This window comes from Lemur catta, chromosome 7, assembly GCF_020740605.2.
Source record: "Lemur catta isolate mLemCat1 chromosome 7, mLemCat1.pri, whole genome shotgun sequence".
In the NCBI taxonomy this organism is placed as follows: Eukaryota; Metazoa; Chordata; class Mammalia; order Primates; family Lemuridae; genus Lemur; species Lemur catta.
This window is the reverse complement of record NC_059134.1, coordinates 99,518,952-99,538,632: the sequence shown is the minus strand read 5'-3', so window position 1 is coordinate 99,538,632 and position 19,681 is coordinate 99,518,952. Positions and strand designations below refer to the sequence as shown.

Genomic DNA, 19,681 nt, shown 5'->3' with positions numbered 1-19,681 from the left:
ACTGCAGTGGGAGTGCTACTGCCATCAAGGGGGCAGAGGCCAGGGCAGCTGCCGAACATCCTACAATGCATAGGGCAGATCCCACAATAAAGGATTATTCATCCTTGATGCCAATATTAATGAGGTTGAGAAACCTGTGCTGGAGAAGTATCTAAAAGCACTTGCTCTTGTGACATATGATTAGGAGTTTGAGTGAGTCTCACACTCAGTGAACAGCAAGTGGAACACCTGGGGTGGCAAGATGCCAGCAGGAGTGTGGGCATCTTTGTCCTCCAGGAGGCTGAATTCAGCCTCACATCCATGCCTTTGCCCAGGCTGCTCCCTGCACCTGGAGGGCCTTACTTCCTCCTGCCAATCATCCTCATCTTCCAGGTCCTTCATGGTCCACCACAGCCATCACCTCTTCTTCAAAGCCTTCCTGTGTTCTTTGAATTTCTAGAGGCCTTTAATTTGTATAATAAGATCCCATCTTGGTGATACACACTGTATCTTTCTTCAGTTCTACATCTTCTCATGAAACTTGATAATTAATTCCTTAAAGAAATCCATTAATGCTTTCAACAAAATATGTCCAGCTCCTCCATGGTCTGGTGTGGTGGATTCTGAATAGGCCTGAGATCATTTGCAGCTTCTTAGTGTTTTTCTGCCACATTATCTCCCTTCTGCCCACTTTTTTGCCTGTTTTCTTCTATCCCCTCTTCGCTTTTCATTTCTGTCTTCCAACATTCTCTATTTTTCACAATTTTAATTTTTACAAGGTGATATAGATGCATTGTTTGAAAAGTAAACTAGCACAGAAAACCTTCCAATGAAAAGCCCTTCTTCCTTACCCCTTCCCCTCCAGGCCATCCAGCCCTGTCCTCACCTTCAACTTTTTTCTCTGTTTCTTCTGATATTTACATGTTCTAAAGAATTTTTTGTTTTGGTTTGATTTTTGTTTTTTGAGACAGGGTCTCATTCTGTTGCCCAGGCTGGAGTGCTGTGGCATCAGCCTAGCTCACAGCAACATTGAACTTCTGGGCTCAAGCGATCCTCCTGCCTCAGCCTCCCGAGTAGCTGGGACTCCAGGGGCGCCACCACACCCGGCTAATTTTTTCTATATTTAGTAGAAACAGGGATCTCACTCTTGCTCTGGCTGGTCTCAAACTCCTGAGCTCAAGTGATCCTCCTGCCTCGGCCTCCCAGTGTGCTAGGATTATAGGCGTGAGCCACTGAACCCGACTGAGGAGAGATACCTTATGTCGTGTGTTCTGGCTTTCTTTGCGGCAAGCGATGGCAGAGTAAATGACAATTGAGTGGAACATTTTGGCCAAGAAGTTCAGATTACAGAAGCCCACTGTTTCTATGGCTTCCAAATTGCCACGTAAAACATACATTCTGAGATGTATAGTTCCTTATGGACACATTAAAGATTCCAAAGAAAGGGAATTTCTCTTCAATGCCATTGAAAAGATGCCTTGTGTGAAGAAGAAGGCAAATTGGGCCTTGTGTTGGACTGGGAACAAAGAGGCTACCCACCAACATGTTGCAGCCTTTGCCGCACTGGAAGGCATTTTCTTTTCTGGTTCATTTGCATCGATGTTCTGGCTCAAGGAACGGGGACTGACCCTGCCTCACATTTTCCTGTGAACTTCCTGGCAGAGATGAGGGTTTACGCTGTGACTTTGCCTACCTGATGTTCAAACATCTGACACACAAACCATCCGAGCAGAGAGTAAAAGAAATAATTATCAATGCTGATAGGATAGAACAGGAGTTTCTCACTGAGGCCTTGCTGGTGAAGCTCGTTGGGATGAAATTGCATGTCAGTGGGGTGGTACGTTGAGTTTGTGGCACAGACTTATGCTGGAACTGGGTTTCAGCAAGGTCTTCAGAGGAGAAAATTCATTCGACTTTATGGGGAATATTTTACTGGAAGGAAAGACTAACTTCTTTCAGAAGAGAGTAGGCGAATATCAGAAAATGGGAGTGATGTCAAGCCCAACAGAGAATTCTTTTACCTCGGATGCTGACTTCTAAATGAACTGAAGATGTACTCTTAATTTTGTTGGTTTTTTTCCCCTTCTTATAAAAAACATCAGCTAAACTGTATTAACCAGCTACACCATGAATTATCCATAATGTTCATTAACAGCATCTTTAAAACTATGTAGCTACCCCCAAATCAGCCCTGTTTATTAATAATGCTATGGTGTCACCTAGAAGGAAAGGATATTTAAGATAAAAGCTACTTGTATTCTTCCAAAGGATCCTGTCTGTGTTTGGCTTTTGCAAGCAGGCTGGCTGGCTGCGACTTCACCATAGCAGTAACAGCAGCAATCTTGGCCTTATCATGAGGGGTCCGCTAGTGAACTTGGCCCATTAGGATTAAACATTCATTTACTGTCACAATGCAGTTGGAAGCTGTAGCCTCACTGCTTCAGAGCAGAGTTTAAAGTTTACTTGTTTATATATAAAACTTGTACTTTACAAACGTGGCATTGTACTCTCAAGGTATTAGCCTGATTTATTTGGTTTCTACACCAAATACAAAGTATCACTAACAGGAGCCAATTCAAAATTTACCAAGTTACTAAGGTAAGTTAAACATGTGTAGACTAAGCATGTCATTTTTAAGCTTTATTTTCTTTAATGAATTGAAATACTCTTTTTTTTTTTTTGAGCCAGAGTCTCACTCTGTTGCCCTGGCTAGAGTGAGCGCTGTGGCGTCAGCCTAGCTCACAGCAACCTCAAACTCCTGGGCTCAAGCGATCCTCCTGCCTCAGCCTCCTGAGTAGCTGGGACTACAGGAATGCACCATCATGCCTGGCTAATTTTGTTTATATATTTTTAATTGTCCAGCTAATTTCTTTCTGTTTTTAGTAGAGACGGGGTCTTGCTCTTGCTCAGGCTGGTCTCGAACTCCTGAGCTCAAACGATCCACCCGCCTTGGCCTTCCAGAGTGCTGGGATTACAGATGTGAGCCACTGCGCCCGGCCTGAAACACTCTTTTAATTAACTTTAAAGTCAATCCTGTGCATACCTAGATATTAGTCTCTTGGTGCCACATACAACATAGGTTCTGTTTTTCATCTTGTAGCCTGCGTAGAGTGAGTGGGATAAGAGATAAAGGGTCATCTTTCAGGGCAAGGTCTTCTAACTTAAATCATTGGAAACTGAGACACAGTCTGGGCTGACTGCTAATGACCTGGGTCTTAATATGTGTTAGGGGCCGTGTCATTTTATTTCACAAATTGTATTTTCCCCAACTTCTAGTTGATATGAAGAGATCCTTGAAGAGTTTTTAGTTGGGATCTAAGGTAAGTGTTGTAAATTTTCAATTCACCCTTGCATAGAATTACTCACTTAAGATCTTGCTCCTGTTAAGCGGTAAAACCAGGGTTGAAATCAGCTCCCCAAAGCTCCCAAAGCGTTTGCTATGATTTTGTTTAATTTGTGTGTAAGGAGGTAATGTTCAGAGTTAATTCATTTGTATTTACTACATGTCTTTTAAATTAGGAGATATTTTTATTATATATGTCCTTTTAGACTTTACCTGGAGTTCAAGGTTTGAGATAAAAAACCCAGGAATGTCTTTAAGTTCGTAATTGACTAAACATTGCTCGGTGCGATTTCAACATTTGTATAAACCTCAGCATCATCTGGTAGATTCTTAAAATTCAGTAGAAAACTAGTATTGTATGAGTTGTTAATAACCCATTCAAATTAATTTCAGAAGAAAATATAAGTCAATAGATATACTTATAGGGCTAGTTTGAATTACCCTGCCTTTACATTTGGGGGAAATGATACATAAACAGCTATAGCCAAGCACCGAGTACCCAGGGGAGAGGGAGATGAGGCTGGCGGGGCAGGAACAGGGTCCTGGAGGTCCTGTGCACTGCCAGGCTGTGGACTGCACCTCCAGCAATGGCTGCAATCTGGGTTTCCCGACTGAACCGGTAGTGAACGTCACGCATTCAGGTACTAGTTTCAAGGTTACATGTTTCCCAATGTGATTAAAAATACAGATTGATTTTAAAAGCAATGTTTAATTAATAAGTGTCACATACTGTTTTCCAAATTGTAAAAAAAAAAAAGCTATTATCGTATGAAGGAGGGTTAACAAGAAAAAAATAAGTCCCTTTCTGGAACCACTTCAGGACAAGTGTCCCCTAGTCATTTGGGTTATTGAAGGGAGGATCAGGCTCAGATTCCCGATGCAGGAGCCTGAGGTAGGTGTGAATGAGGAGGACTCATTGCAGGAAGGGTTCACAGAGGAGGGGACACAATTTAGGAGACTTTGGTGCGAGCCGGGAAGGATGCAGACTGGACTGTGACGATGGCCATTTGACTGGAAGGAGGGACTCGCAGGCAGGACGCTCTGGCAGTGGACGGGGTGGAGCTTAGTGCACTATTAGAGGTCAGGAGGGGGAGGAGCTATAATTGGCCCACTAAGGCCCCTCCGCAAAAGTATCCACACTCCAGCCCTGGAATCTGAATGTTATGTTACGTGACAAAAGGGTATTGCGCAGACGTGATTAAGTTAAGAATTTCAAGATGGGGAGATGATTCTGAATAGTCTGCTGGCCCCCAAGCCCAACCCATGTATTTCCTAAGTGAAAGGCAGAGGGGACTGGACATGGAAAGAACGGAGAAGGGCATGTATCCTGGAGGCAGAGGTGAGGGGGATGTGGCCCCGAGACAGGGACGGCCATCAGCCCCTGGGAGCTGTAGGCGACCATTACCGAACCCTCCCTATAGCCTCCACAGGGAGCACAGCCTGCGGGTCCCTTGATCTCCCCACAGTGATGCCAATTTGGGGCTTCTGACCTCCGGAAGGGGGGCAGAATAAATTGTTTTAAGCCAACAAGTTTGTGGTTGTTTGTTATGGCAGCCACAGCTCTAAGCCAGGAACGTACCCTGTCACCTGAGTCAGGTGACCTGCTGGGCGGTAGGTCCACTGGCCAGGAGGGGACTCACGGAAGGAAGAGGCAGTGGGGGGCAGACAGTGTGTCGGGCTCCATTGTGCTTCTGAAATGACTGTGCAGTGTGTGCATGGAGGTGGCCCGCTGGCAGCTGGACGCTGGTTTCTGGGGCTCCGGGCGGAGGGGGAGGGGAAACAGGAGCTCATGGTGTTGGGGACTGTGCGGGCGCTGAGGGGCTCCCTGAGCCAGTGAACAAAGCAAATGGTCAATCAAGGCGCAAACCTGCACATGCACCTAAACTTGTGATAAATGGCAGCTGATTTCTCCTGGGCATGGCATAGCAGTCAAACCACAGTGGATTGGGGACACCAAGCAGGCAGATAGTGGTTCTGAGGGGACATCACACTCGTGCTGCTGCTGGACACGAGCCCCGAGCCTGGCCAGCCAGCGAGGCTGGGGCTCCATCAGAGCACAGTCGGCAGCTACGCTGGAGCTCCTGTCCACCCTCCACTGTCGTGTTCTCTCTTCCTCTCGTGAGTGGGACTTTGTGGGTAACGCAGGGTGGCTCGGACCAAGCATTTCCTTTGTGAGGCCTGGACCTCTGGCCACCGTTGCCAAGAGGATGTTGGTTCTCTGGAACTGATTAGTGCCCACAGCAAAAGGCACTTCATTCTGAAAACCACCCTCGACCCAAGGCCCCAGACGGAGGATCATGACAAGACCAGGGCAGAAGTGCAGGACAGGAATTTATTAAAGCAAGACATTGAAACCACACATTCTGCAGTGAAGGTCACTGAAAGATGGTGAAAACCAGGATAAAATAGGTTTTACATCTCATAAATTGCATGTATTCACTATTTTGGCCTGAAATGAAAGAAGAAACGAAGGTGACATCAGTCATGCTGAATTGGAGCGGACGTGTGAACATACTAGGTCGCCATGGAATTCTGCCACCAAAGGCAATTGGAGGGGTAGAGGAAGGAGCCCAGTGTTTGGGGGACACCAGGGCCTGGACCTGGTACCATCACCACACGCCATGCAGGGAGGGGACAGCCTTTTCCCGTCAGGCCAATAAGCCCTGAGGTCACCCAAGCTTGTGGCTCAGGCTCCTAAGGGAGGGGAGGGCGGAGAACTGGACAGAGCGGCCCCGGGGTGATTTTCCCTGATGTCCAGAACTGAGGACTCTCCCTTTCCCTGCAGTAGGGTCACGGGCTGGGAGGCCGGGTGGGGCTGGGAGGGACCCAGGGACCCTGGGACCCTGGGACCCTGCTTCCAGCCCCGCAGGGTGGGCATTGTGCCTTATGGCCAGTGCGCCTCTTGGCCCGGGGCCCCCAGCTCCCATGGGCCTTTGCAGCTGAGCCTCACGACCTAACCTCAGGGGGAGACTGGCCAGAGGCCTCTGGCAACACCTGATTTCTTGAGAAAGACATAATGGAAGCGTTTCAGCTTCCCATAGCCCTGCCGGACACAAAGCAGCAAAGTCTCTGGACAGCAGCCATGATCTGGAGAGTGACGTGGGCAGGGTGGGGACAGTGGGGTGTCAGGGCTGGGTGTGGGCTCCTGGCTCTGCACAGGCCACCAGAGAGGCCCAGCCTGCCAGCTCTGTGTCTGCCCGAGGGCCGGCTCTGGGCCCCCCCACCCCTTTATCTCCCTGTTCAGTGCCCCCACCACTCCCCATGAGGCTCCCCAGTGACTGTGCCCCAGTGCAGGAGTGGACCTCCGCCTCGGGACAGCTCCCTTGGCCCTCCACCACCCCTGCCTGCCTGGGCCCCAACTGTTCTCCTTCTTGGCACACTAGGGGAACACGGCAGGCAGGCAGGGGACCTGAGGAGGAGGAGCATGCCCAGGACTCTGTGTGCGGCTGAGCTGAATTCAGCAGGTATAATGATAGCACCCACCCTGTGGCCCCTGGTCACCGTATCAAGAGGTGACCAACAAGCCAGGTGCCCCACCGCCTGTGTCCCCATAGGGCAGCAAGCTGACCTCATTTTATGCTGTGCAGCTGACCAGAAGCCTCTAACTATGCATAAAGAAGAAAGAAATTACCAGAAGTTTTCCAATTTCCAATCTCTTCGATAAGGGCATCTGATCTATGCATTTCTTCGCTTCCAGCTTGGAATCAACAAATTCTGGAGGTGCCCTATATTTGGCAAGTAGTTGCTGAAATATATTCTCTTCAGCTAACAAGAAGTTTGTGGTTTCAGAAGCAAGGTCTAGACAGATCTTGGCATTGGCTAGAGCAGAAGAATAAAATTATAATTTTTGAGAGGAAACCAATCTTTTTCCATTACTGCCTTATGTTGGACCCAATAGGATTCCAACAGTTTTCTGCTTCCATCCCGTAATAGTGCCAACGAGAATGTAAGACCCTGGAGATGGTAACTTCCTTAAGATCTCAGGGCAAGGTCCAGAGCTGGGACTGGAAAACTGGTTTCCTGATCTCTCATTCAGCTTTTGTTTATTTAAGGCATTACTTCCCAAAGCGTCTCTGGTTTGCTGAAATTCCCTTTTCCAGATGTGAGAATATTAAATTTTCTCTGCCTACTGAGTGATGCCTATCAGTCTTGGCTATTGGTGAAGAGCAGTTTGGGGGTAATCAGATTTTTAAGTGAGTCGTTGAGATAGAACCCTGCCCCAGATCAGAGAAGTGAGGACAACTCCAGAAAACAAGAAAAGTTGTTAAAGTGTTGCAGGTGACATTTTGAGAATAAGTCGGAGGGTTTGGATTACACCCTTGGATGCAGACGGAGCTAAGAGGAAAATGAAATAAAAGAAAGCGAATCAGTTTTCACCCCATCAGCAGCTTGTACAGGAAAGTGCGACCGGCCCCTTTACTGTGCAGCGACATCCAGAGTCCCTAGAGAGGGTGAGAGCAGGAAACTGGGGCTTATTCCTGGCCCAGCTGGGAATTGTGGGGGGACCTGGAGCACTCACTCTGCCTGGTCTGGACTCTGGATTCCCCAAGTCTTTGTAAACACCCTGCACCCAGGAAGGGCCCCACCAGGCTCTGATATGACCCCTGACAGGACAGTATCAAACTGCGGGGAGACTTTGGAGAGGGCAGGACCAGAAGCAACAGAGAGAAAGAGGAGGAGATTCAGAAAGTAGGAGGAAAGAGAAAACTCGGAGGGACCGGACCAGTCCCGAGAGGGGGATATGAGGCCATGCATAAGAATTGCAGAAAGAATGGCTAGAATCTAATTCTAGAAAAGCAGAAATAATAATGCTAACGATTGTATTAGTTCTACTACCAAGACGGGTAGGACCCTAGAAAACTAGTCGTGCCCCGAGATGTACTTTGAGGGCTGCTTGGTCTGAGTCCATTTGCAGGTTTATTTTTCAGAGAGGCCAAGGGCACCCGAGCTTCTTGCAGTGGGAGCTCTCCAGGGTCCTTCCACCTGCAACACATTATGAGTCTTAATTTATGACTTAGGAAGCCTGGGCTCAAGGGTCAGTTGTCAACTAAAGGCTCTGGGAGGAGAATGTCTGATAACCACAGATACCAGCTTCTGACTGCAGCTGGACTCTTACCAGACTTAATGTCACTCCACTCCCAGAGCCACTCCTCGCAGAAGTTCCAAGCACCGGTGCTAGGAGGAGGCTTGCAGAGGGCGAGCATCTTGCCCAAGGTCAAAGGGCTGGAAGTGGCAGAGCCCAGCTTCCCCCAAACCTGCCGATACATCCTGCTGCATCTGGATCCAGACCACAGTCAGGGCGTGATGCTTAGGGAGAATTCCTAACATTTGCCTGGAATGGTTTTCTGTAAAACTTCCATGGTATTGAGGTGGATGAGATGAGCTCTGGGCTCTTTTAGGAGTAGTTCAACAAGCACAGGAAAAGTTTTGAATTCTGGTTTGTTCCAGATCCCAACCCCACCTCTGCTAGGTTTACCTAGTGCTCAGAGAAGGGTACCAGCCAGGGGCTGGGGCTAGACTGATGATAATTGATACTCACCCTTGTAGCAGGAAAAGGCCAGAATGACCATCAGAAGACACACCGACAGCCTCATGGTGTTTTTTTTTGCTTTGAGCTATCAGCTGTGGCAAATGATGGGGAATTTGGACTCAGCTGCAGGAGGCTATGGAGCCAGGGAAGCCAGGGCTATTTATTTGTACTTAGGGAACCTGGCTGGTCCTGCCCACATAGGCAGATACCAGGTCACAAGGCCTGGCTTCCAGCCCTTCCTTCTTCAGGGGGGGCCGATTCCATCATCAATGTCATGTCCCCATGTGTCCCTGCATCCTGAGTGGGTCGGGCCACAGGAGGGCGGCCCGGAGGGAGCTCTACTGGGTCCTCCAGGTGAGTGTGCAGGTGTCTTTGGAAATGTTCCTGGATCCTCAGTTTGCTTTTGGGATTTTGCTAACAATGTGTTTGTTCTTGTGTCGGTGCAGAGGCACAGGTAGGTTCTGACTTCAGGAGGACAGACCCCGGGGACACAGGAACCTGGGGGGCTGGACTTTGGTTGTTGGACAGCAGGCATATAAGAAGACCCCACTCTGCGCCCCTATTTTTGTGTCTGACAGCCGACCAGGTGCATCTCAGTTGCTCATCGATCAAGTCTGAACAAGACGCATCCTCTCTCTCAGCGCCTTCCATCACCTCCACCTTCACCACAGAGGTGCCTTAAAGCATTGTTGAATACACCCCACCTTTGGAGAATTTGCCTGGGGACAGCAACTGCTGCGCCTGCTCCCTAGCCTGCCTCACTCCTCTTCGGCCATGGGCTTTGCTTATGGGTGGAGTTGTCAGCATAGCTGAGCTTCAGGTTTTCTATCCATCAGTGTCCTAGGACAACGAGCCACCCCCACATCATCACAGGGTGATGTGATGATTCAGTGATCCAGACTCTTTTTTCCTAAGGAGCTCCTGGGGTGTGAGGTTCCGGGTAAGCATCAGAGGCACGGAGAGTTGCTCTGTTCTAGGGCCCCAGGCAGGAAAGATGAGACAGATGAGCAGGGTGGGTGGCACTTTCCCCTTCCCGCTTGGGCTCAAGTCTTCCACTTCCAACCTAGCTTTGCTGTCTGGGACAATCCCAATTTCCATGGAAAGTCAAGGCAGCCCCTTGTCAACATCATGCACAACCCACCTGCCAGTCCAGACCTGTGCCACTATGATGTGTGATTAGGAAATTTCCAGAAATTGGCCAAGCCTGGTGGCTCACACCTGTAATCCTGGCTGTTTTGGAGGCCAAGGGAGGAGGATCACTTGAGCCCAGCAGTTGAAGAACAGTCTGAGCAACATATTGAGGCCCCATCTCTATAAATAAAAAGAATAAAAAAATTAGCTGGGCATAGTGATACATACCTGTAGTGCCAGCTACTAGAGAGGCTGAGGCAGAAGGATTGCCTGAGCCCAGGAGGTGGAGGTTGCTGTGAGCTATGATAATGCCACTGCACTCTAGGTGGGGCAACAGAGAGAGATGCTGTCTCAACAGGAAAAAAAAAAAAAAGGAAATCACCAGAAATTTCTCACTTAAATGAAAGGATATTTGAGAGGAGTCACTGGGAAGCCAGAAGTTTTCAGTCTCAGTTCTACAATCAAATCACTTGGGAGCTTGTGAAAATCCCAGACCCCCCATCCCCGCCCCACCTCCTTCTCTGGGGGTCTGACTCAGTGGGTCTGCGGTGAGGCCCGGACTCCCGCACTGTTTAAAACTCCTCTGGTGATTCTGACGGGCAGGAGGGCTGAGAACCACCCAGAAAGACCTTACTGGCTGTGCTGTGAGACACACATTGGCAGGTTTGGTTGAACCCCGGTGGAGGGCAACAGTGGCTGTCACTTCCACCACACAGGGTGGGTGGGGGTGGGGGGCAGGGGGGCATCCCTGAAGCCAGCTCTGCCTCCACCACCAAGGAGCGTGAGGTGCTTGGGGGAGCCCATGGCTACTGGAGTTCAGATCTGTGTTTACGGTCTATTAGACCTTAGGAAAATCACTGAGCTCATGTAAACCCAATTTTCTCATTTGTCCAAATAGGCTACTAATAGCATCTCCCATTGTTGGGTTCGTAGATGATCAAATGAGTGTGTGTGCGAGCACGTGTTTGTTTAAAATCTACCAAAGTCTGACACATAGTACACTCTCAATAATGTTACCTACTGTTAACTAGTCTTATTTTTCATATATGTCACGGATCGTCACAAGTTCCTAGTTTAGAGCAGAGCCAAAATCCAAGAAATTACCGACTTCAGAAATGCCAGTCATGTGCCACAGAATGAGGTTTTGGTCAATATCTGACCACATACACAATGGTGGCTCCATAAGATTATAATACCATGTTTTTACTGTACCTTTCCTGGGTTTAGATACACTGGGATGCACACAGACTGACCACCGAGTTACTGTCACTTACAGTGTTCGGCACAGTAACTGCTACTGGGTTTGTAGCCCAGGGGCAACGGGCTGTGCCCTGTAGCCTGGATGTGTAGCAGGCTGCACCGTCTAGGCTTGTGTAAGTGCACTCCGTGATGTTTGCACAGTGAGGAAACGGCCTAACAACGCATTTCTTAGGACATGTCCCAGTCGTTAAGTGACACACGACAGTATGAGGACTATATAAGTGATACACCTGTATATCTGAAATAGATGGAATAAACCCAGCTCATAGCCTCTGGGTCTACAGACCCATGGACATGAATGTGGGTAGTCAGTCCTTAGTTGTCGCTGACTGAGCTGTGAGGAATTCTTTTTATCTGTAGAATGGAGCTTGTCTTGGCACAGGTGTGGCCTTCAAATGTATATTACATTAGGGAGGATGGGTATCTCTCACAAAGGATCGTTTTCACATATTTTTATTATTCCTATTGCTCTTAACACTTGCTCAGGGTTTTTCTAGTTTTCATAGATCATACCTTTTATGACTGCTCTAATCCTTCCCTAGTTCGCCGAAACCCTTCCATCTAGGGGGTTTGTCTGTGACTCCAATACTTGATCAATGTCTCATTTATAGGCTTTGCACCCAAGACTTCACCTTTGTAGGAATTTCCAAAATTGTATCTCTGCAAATGTATAACCAGTTAATTGATGCAAGCTTCCCAGAGGCAATGTCTGCTTTTGCTCATATTTGCTTAGCACAGTGCCTGGTACAGGGAAGGGGATCACAAATAATCCTTCAATAAACACTTGATAAATTTATATATGAACAAACCACTAAACTGGGTTAAGTTCATCTTTAGTGTAAAAGGATACGCACCATGCCAGTCTTCCTTTTGGGAAATTGAGGGAGAAAACTTAGTAGTATGGTTATGATTGTGTCAGAAATTGAATGGCTTTCTGTATTCCTAGAAAGAACAGTGGCTAGAGGATGACTCTCCACCCACCACCCCAATTCCCAATTTTCTACCATCATCCAAAGTCTCCCCCAGAATCAAATGGGACTTCAAACCAAATCAGGCTCTGGCTTGACAAAAAGAAGCTCTTCTTTAGTTTTGCTTGTCCATCAGGAGGATCACAGCTGCTGAGCTGTCAGGGTCCCAGCAGCTCAGCAAGCCCATGGGGCCTCCTCCTCTGCCTCTCCACAGCCATGAGCAGAGGGCCCTACAGAAACATGGCGGGGGCGCGGAACAGTCTGATGAAAGGCGTTGGGAGGTGAGGACAAGTAAGCAGAGCGCATTCAAAAGCCACTTTAAGGATCTATAGAATTTTGTCATCCAGAAAACTTGAGGGGGAGGGAGGCTGAGAGAACAGCACCAGGGAAGGCAAGACAGGGTGAACCACGATCACTACAGCTAATAACAGGAGTCGCTCGTGAGCCATCAGGCAGCACATGGTGGAATAGGGAAGGCTTTGTGACTCAGAACAGGATGGACCATGTGAAGGGGCACTTTCTTTTTACTCTGCATGGCATGATGGCAGAATGGGTAGGACAGGTGTGACCCACCCAGGTGTTTTTTGTCCCAGTGCTTTCTTGCTGGGTTTCAGACCCCAAGTCAAAAGCACATGGGCTTTTCACACCCATTAGCACGGCTCCTATCAAAAAGACAAAATAGCAAGTTTTGACTCCAGTATGGAGAAATGGGAAACCTTATGCTTTGTTGGTGGGGCAGCTACTAAGGAAAGAGTACGGAGGTCCCTCAGAAATGAAAAATAGAATCACTGTATGAGCAAGCAATCCCACTTCTGGGTATATGCCCAAAAGAATTGAAAACGGTCTAGCCGAGATGTTTGCAAATCCATGTTCACAGCAGCACTATTCACAAGAGGTGGACACAACTTAAATGTGCATTGACAGATGGATGGACAAACAAAATGTGGTCTGTACGCACAATAGAATATTATTCAGCCTAAAAAAGGAAAGAAATCCCATCACATGCCACAACATGAGTGAATTCTGAGAACATCTTGCTAGTTGAAATAAGCCAGTCACAAAATGATAAATATAGTATGAATCCACTTATATGCGGTAATTACAATAGTCAAATTCATAGAAACAGAAGGTAGAATAGTGGTTTCCAGGGGCAAGGGGGAAGAGAATAGGATGTTCAGTAAAAGTGAAGGCATCAAAATAAAAGAGAATCTGGGGCCTGTCTCAGCAGCTCGGGCGGCGGGAGCGACGGCAGGGCAGCGGCCAGGCAGCCCAGCTTCGCGAAGGCTCTTGGCACGCGCCCTCCCCGCCACCAAGAAGCCCAAGAGGAAGGTCAGCTAGGCTGGCCGAAGGCGCGGGAAGGAAGAGCCCAAGCGGAGATCTGCCTGGCTGTCAGCTAAACCTGCTCCTGCAAAAGTGGAAACGAAGCCCAAAAAGGCAGCAGCAAAGGATAAATCTTCAGACAAAAAAGTGCAACCAAAAGGGAAAAGGGGAGCAAAGGGAAAACAGGCCAAAGTGGCTAACCAAGAAACTAAAGAAGATTTACCTGCAGAAAATGGAGAAACTAAAACTGAGGAGAGTCCAGCCTCTGATGAAGCAGGAGAGAAAGAAGCCAAGTCTGATTAATATCGTACACCAAGTCTTATCAGGGGTCCCTGTCTCCCTTCTTGTACAATCCAGAGGAATATTTTTATCAACTATTTTGTAAATGTAAGTTTTTTAGTAGCTCTAGAAACATTTTTAAGAAGGAGGGAATCCCACTTCATCCCATTTTTTAAGTGTAAATGCTTTTTTTTAAGAGGTGAAATCATTTGCTGGTTGTTTATTTTTTGGTGCAACCAGAAAATAGTGTGGGATATTGAATTATGGGAGGCTTTGACCGTCTTGGGTCTCAGCTTAATATTCCATAGATGGGGGTTAGTTTTTATATCCTATAATATAAAGCATACTAAATGGCAATGTGGAGTCCCAGGCCTGCATTTAATGTCTTAAACATTTTAAACTACTTCTATTCTCATGTTGTTTTTAGTAGACTTGTTTCCTAAAGAAAACCACTCCTTGATCATGGCTGTGTCTGTCAGAATTGCATATACTCTGTAACATCTTTGCTCGTGGTAGTCCTGTTTTCCTAATAACTTTGTTAATGTGCTGTGAAAGATTGAAAATTTGAGTATTAGTATATATGATAATAAATTGTGAATTGGTGGGACTTATGTAATAGCTTATCAACATTTGAAGATACTGGTACTTGATATCTTCTTAAGGAAAATTTGCCTCCAAATTTTAAGCTGGAAAGTCACTGGAATAACTTTTAAAAAGAATTAAATGGTTTTTAGATTTTTGGTACGTATGTTAAGAGTTGTGTACAAATTGAAATGTCTGTACTGATCCTCAACACAACCAATAAAATCTCAATTACAAAAGAAAAAAAAAATAAAAGGGAATCTGGAAACGCACAGCTGTCGTCCTCCATGCAGAGGCTGTGGGCGGCGAAACTTTTGCACCTAGTAACAGTAGCGGTAATAAAAAAAAAAGTGGCAAAATTTTTTGATTACTACTATTCTAGGCACTGTGGAAAACAAAATTTGTCATATTCAATCCTTGTAAAAATATATACACTAACAGCTATTACATTTCCCTTCACAGTTGAGGCAACGAACTCGCAGAAAGTAATAAACCTGCTTCAAGTCCCATAGTTTTGTAACAAGAAGGTGTAGCTCCGGCATCCATCATATGTGAGTTGTGAAGTCACAAAGTGGTACTTCCAGGCCATCCCTCTGGTAGTGTTGATGGGTCAGATGGGCTGGAGGTGGATAGGCTGGAGGTGGATGGGCTGGAGGTGGATGCATTCTGTCTCGGCTGCTCCTTGCATGTCAGTTTCTGACTCAGATGAAGCCTTCTAGGCAGTGACACTTCAGCCTAGTTGTTTTTTTTTTTTCTTGAGACAGAGTCTCACTCTGTTGCCTGGGCCAGAGTGCCGTGGTGTCAGCCTAGCTCACAGCAACCTCAAACTCCTGGGCTCAAGCGATCCTCCTGCCTCAGCCTCCCAAGTAGCTGGGACTACAGGCATGCACTACCATGCCCGGCTAATTTTTTCTTTATATTTTTAGTTGTCCAGCTAATTTCTTTCTATTTTTAGTAGAGACGGGGTCTTACTCTTGCTCAGGCTGGTCTGGAACTCCTGACCTCTAGCGATCCTCCCACCTCAGCCTCCCAGAGTGCTAGGATTACAGGCGTGAGCCACTGCGCCTGGCCCTTCACCCTAGTTTTTGATTTGTTTTGTTTCATTTCTTTTTTCTTCCTTTCCTTTTTAAAACAGATCATATATTAACAGCAACAAATGCTGGTGAGATGCAGAGCAACAGGAACTCATTCATTACTGGTGGGAACTCAAAGTGGTACAGCTGCTTTGGAAGACAGTTTGGTAGTTTTTTACAAAAGTAAACATATTCTTACCCTACAATCCAGCAAGTGTGTTCCTTCATATTTGCTAAGATGAGTTGAAAACTTATGTCCACAGAAAACCTGAACACGGATGTTTACAGCAGCATCATTGTAAATTACTCAAACTTGGAAGCAGTCAAGATGTCCTTGAGCAGGTGAATGGAAAAATAAACTGTACATTCAGACAACAGAATGTATTCAGTGCTAAAAGAAAAAAAAAAAAAAGAGATGAGCTAACAAGCCACGAGAAGCCATGGAGAAAGCTTAAATGCATATTACTAAGGGAAAGAAGTCAACCTGAAATGGTCACATACTGTGTAATTCCACCTATATGACATTCTGCAAAAGGCAAAGCTATGGAGACAGTGAAAGGATAAATGGTGGCCAGGGCTACAGGAGAGGGAGGGATGCACAGGCAGTGCAAAGAGGATTTTTAGAGCAGTGGAACTATGCTGTGTGATATTATGATGGCAGATGCATGTCATTAAACGTTTGCCAAAACCCACAGGATGTACAACACTAAGAGTGAACCCTGACATAGACTGTGGACACTGGGTGATGATGTGTCAATGTAGGTTCCTCAGTCGTAACAAATGTACCGCTCTGATGTAAGATGTTGAGAGCATGAGGTGGGATTACGTGGGAACTCTCTGTACTTCCTATTCAATTTTACTGTGAGCCTGAAATTTCTCTAAAACATAAGGTCTATTTTTTAATATAGAGGGAAGGGAGATGTTGATCAAAGGGTACAAAGTTTTTATTAGACAGGAGGAGTAAGCTTTAGTAATCTATTACACAGAGTGGTGGCTATAATAAATAACAATGCCTTGTATATTTCAAAATTGCCAAAAGAGTAGATTTTAAATGTTTTCACCTGGGGGAAAGAGTCTTTATTCAATAAATGGTGCTGAGAAAACTGCATAGCCACATGTAGAAGACTGAAACAAGACCCGCACCTTTCACCTCTCACACAAATCAAATCACTGTGGATAACAGACTTAAACCTAAGGTGTGAAACTATTAGAATTTTAGAAGACAATATAGGAAAAACTCTTATAGACATTGGCCTAGGCAAAGAATTTATGAAGAAAACCCCAAAGGCAATCACAGCAACAACAAAAATAAGTAAATGGGACCTGATTAAATTAAAAAGCTTCTGCACAGCCAAAGAAACTGTCATGAGAGCAAACAGGCAACCTACAGGATGGGAGAAAATTTTCGCATGCTACACATCCGATAAAGGGCTGATAACTAGAATCTACTTAGAACTCAGGAAAATCAGCAAGAAAAAAATCAAACAACCCTATCAAAAAGTGGGCAAAGGACATGAATAGAAATTTTTCAAAAGAAGACAGAGGTATGGCCAACAAACATATGAAAAAATGCTCAACATCTCTAATCATCAGGGAAATGCAAATCAAAACCACAATGAGATATCACTTATCTCCAGTGAGAATGGCCTTTATCATAAAGTCCCAAAACAATAAATGTTGGCATGGATGTGGAGAGATAGGAACACTCATACATTGCTGGTGGGACTGCAAACTAGTGCACCCTCTGTGGAAAGCAATATGGAGATACCTTAAATAGATACAAGTAGACCTACCATTTGACCCAGCAATTCCATTATTGGGCTTCTACCCAAAAGAACAAAAGACATTCTATAAAAAAGACATCTGCACTCAAATGTTTATAGCAGCACAATTCACTAATGCAAAGATGTGGAAACAACTCAAGTGCCCATCAATCTACGAGTGGATTAATAAAATGTGGTATGTGTATACCATGGAATACTACTCAGCTATAAGAAATAATGGTGATATAGCACCTCTTGCATTTTCCTGGATAGAACTGGAACCCATTCTACTAAGTGAAGTATCCCAAGAATGGAAAAATAAGCACCACATGTACTCACCGTCAAATTGGTTTCACTGATTATCACCTAAGAGCACATTTAGGAATAACATTAATTGGGTGTTGGGCAGATGTGGGGGTGGAGGGGATGGGTGTACACATACATAATGAGTGTGATGCTCACTGTCTAGGGGATGGACACGCTTGAAGCTCTGATTCAGGGGGAGGGGGGATAAGGGCAATATATGTAACCTAAACTTTTGTACCCCCATAATATGCTGAAATAAAAAAAAAGACTTAAAAAAATAAATAAATGTTTTCACCACAAAAATGACAAGTATTATATGTGAAGTGATGGATTTGTTAATTATCCTGATTTAATCATTCCACATTGTAAACATATATCAAAACATCACATAGTATGCCATAAATAATACCCATATTATCTATCAATTTAAAGCAAAAGTTAAAAAGAACAGAGGGAAATATGATGTTAACAGTATTCTCTTCAGGAGGGGGGAGGGGATGGAGGTATGACTACATGGTGAGTACCAGGCGCACTGTCTGGGGAATGGACACGCTTGAGGCTCTGACTCAGGGGGATGGGTGGGACATGGGCAATATATATAACCTGAGCTTTTGTACCACCATAATAAGCTGAAATAAAAAAAAAAGAAATGTTATATCTAGATATGTAAATGAAAGTTGCTATGATTGATTAAATGTCAAAAGCTAAACTGTTCAAGCAGGTATGCACAAAATATGGCCAATCTGTACTCCGCTACTGACTGTTAGCTTTAGAAATAAACAAGTAAATGCAAAAAAACTCAAACAAACAAACAAACAAACAAACAAAAAACAGTATTCTCTTCAAACAAAGGAAAAAATTAATATTAAAAAAGCAAGTCCATGAATTGGTCATTATATACAGATAGTTATTCGACTATCAGGGAAATCTGAAACAATCTACTGAAAAAGCTATTAGAACTAATAAGAGTGCACCAAGTTAGCTGAATACAAGATACCAAATGGAAATGAATTGCTTTCCTATAATCAGCCATTTCTATTATGTAACATGATGGGAAAAATGATACCATTGACAGTAACAATAGCAGAAACAAAATATATTAAAATATATGTATTTGGAAATATGGAAACCTTTAAAGGTAAAATTGTGAAACTTCACATGAAATTTACACAAAGATAAAAGGGCATCTAAATAAATGGAGACATCTACCTTGTTCTGAAGCAAATATTAGAAAATTCAAAGATGTCAGCTATTCTCAAATGATGCTACAAATTCAAGCAGCCCCCATCAGAATCGTCATATGGTAGCTGTATGCTTTGTTTTGAATCTGAAATGTTGTTTGGATCTTTCAGAATTAGAACGTGTTCATTGATTGAGGAGTGGGAAGAAGTTCAACTTTGGGGCCAGACTACCTGGGCTCCAGCTCAGCTCTGACGTTTTCTACTTATGAGACTTCAGCAAGTTGCTTAACCCTCTGGCCTCAGTTTCCTCATCTGTAAAATAAAGGCGATAATAGTGCCTGCTTCATAGGATTTGTATAAGGAATAAATGAATTAACAGAGGAATAGTACTCAGCACAGTGCCTGGCAGTAAATGCCAATTTTTACAATTATGTGACGAAAAGGGGAGAGAAGTCAAATAAAATAAATTGCCTCATTTGCAAAGCAAATATCAAACTGAATCTAACTGAGTCTGTGAACAAGGAATGTTTACTTATCCTAAATGCTACCAAAGTGCTTCTGGCCCTGGTTCTGTTGGCATTCCTCACAGCTGACCTTACTCTGCAATAATTTTGTTACTTATGGTCAAGTCCAAGTGATGTTATTATGTTCTTAATATTCTTAATAGTAAATATTGGAACTGAGAGTATAGGAGGGTGGTGGGTGGGGATGGTTATTATTTATCTCCAAGGCACACAGAGTCTCTGGACACCTGTCCTCAGCAGGATGAACTGGTCACACATGTCCTTTGGGCTGAAGTTACAACCCCAGGGACTCTCTGGGGACTCAATGTTCCCACATACCTTAAGAGATCACTTTGGGATCCTAACATCCACATATACTTTTGCTATGTACATATAATGAGGTCACACTGGTTGTTTCCACCTCTCTTTCATAATCATTCTTGTTCCATTTTACCAAAGACAG

The 19,681-nt window shown here is 45.1% G+C and overlaps 1 protein-coding gene and 1 pseudogene across 1 annotated transcript; both read left to right on the top strand.

The window, feature by feature from the left end:
* Nucleotides 1-582: 582 nt before the first annotated feature.
* On the top strand, nt 583-2,019 carry LOC123642156 (annotated as a pseudogene).
* Nucleotides 2,020-9,134: 7,115 nt separating this feature from the next.
* LOC123642155 lies at nt 9,135-14,200 on the top strand. Its single transcript, XM_045557065.1, is given in 5 exon segments — nt 9,135-9,206; nt 9,431-9,525; nt 12,348-12,492; nt 13,440-13,833; nt 13,836-14,200. Coding segments are annotated over 5 exon segments (1,071 nt in total).
* The last annotated feature ends 5,481 nt before the right edge of the window (nt 14,201-19,681 follow it).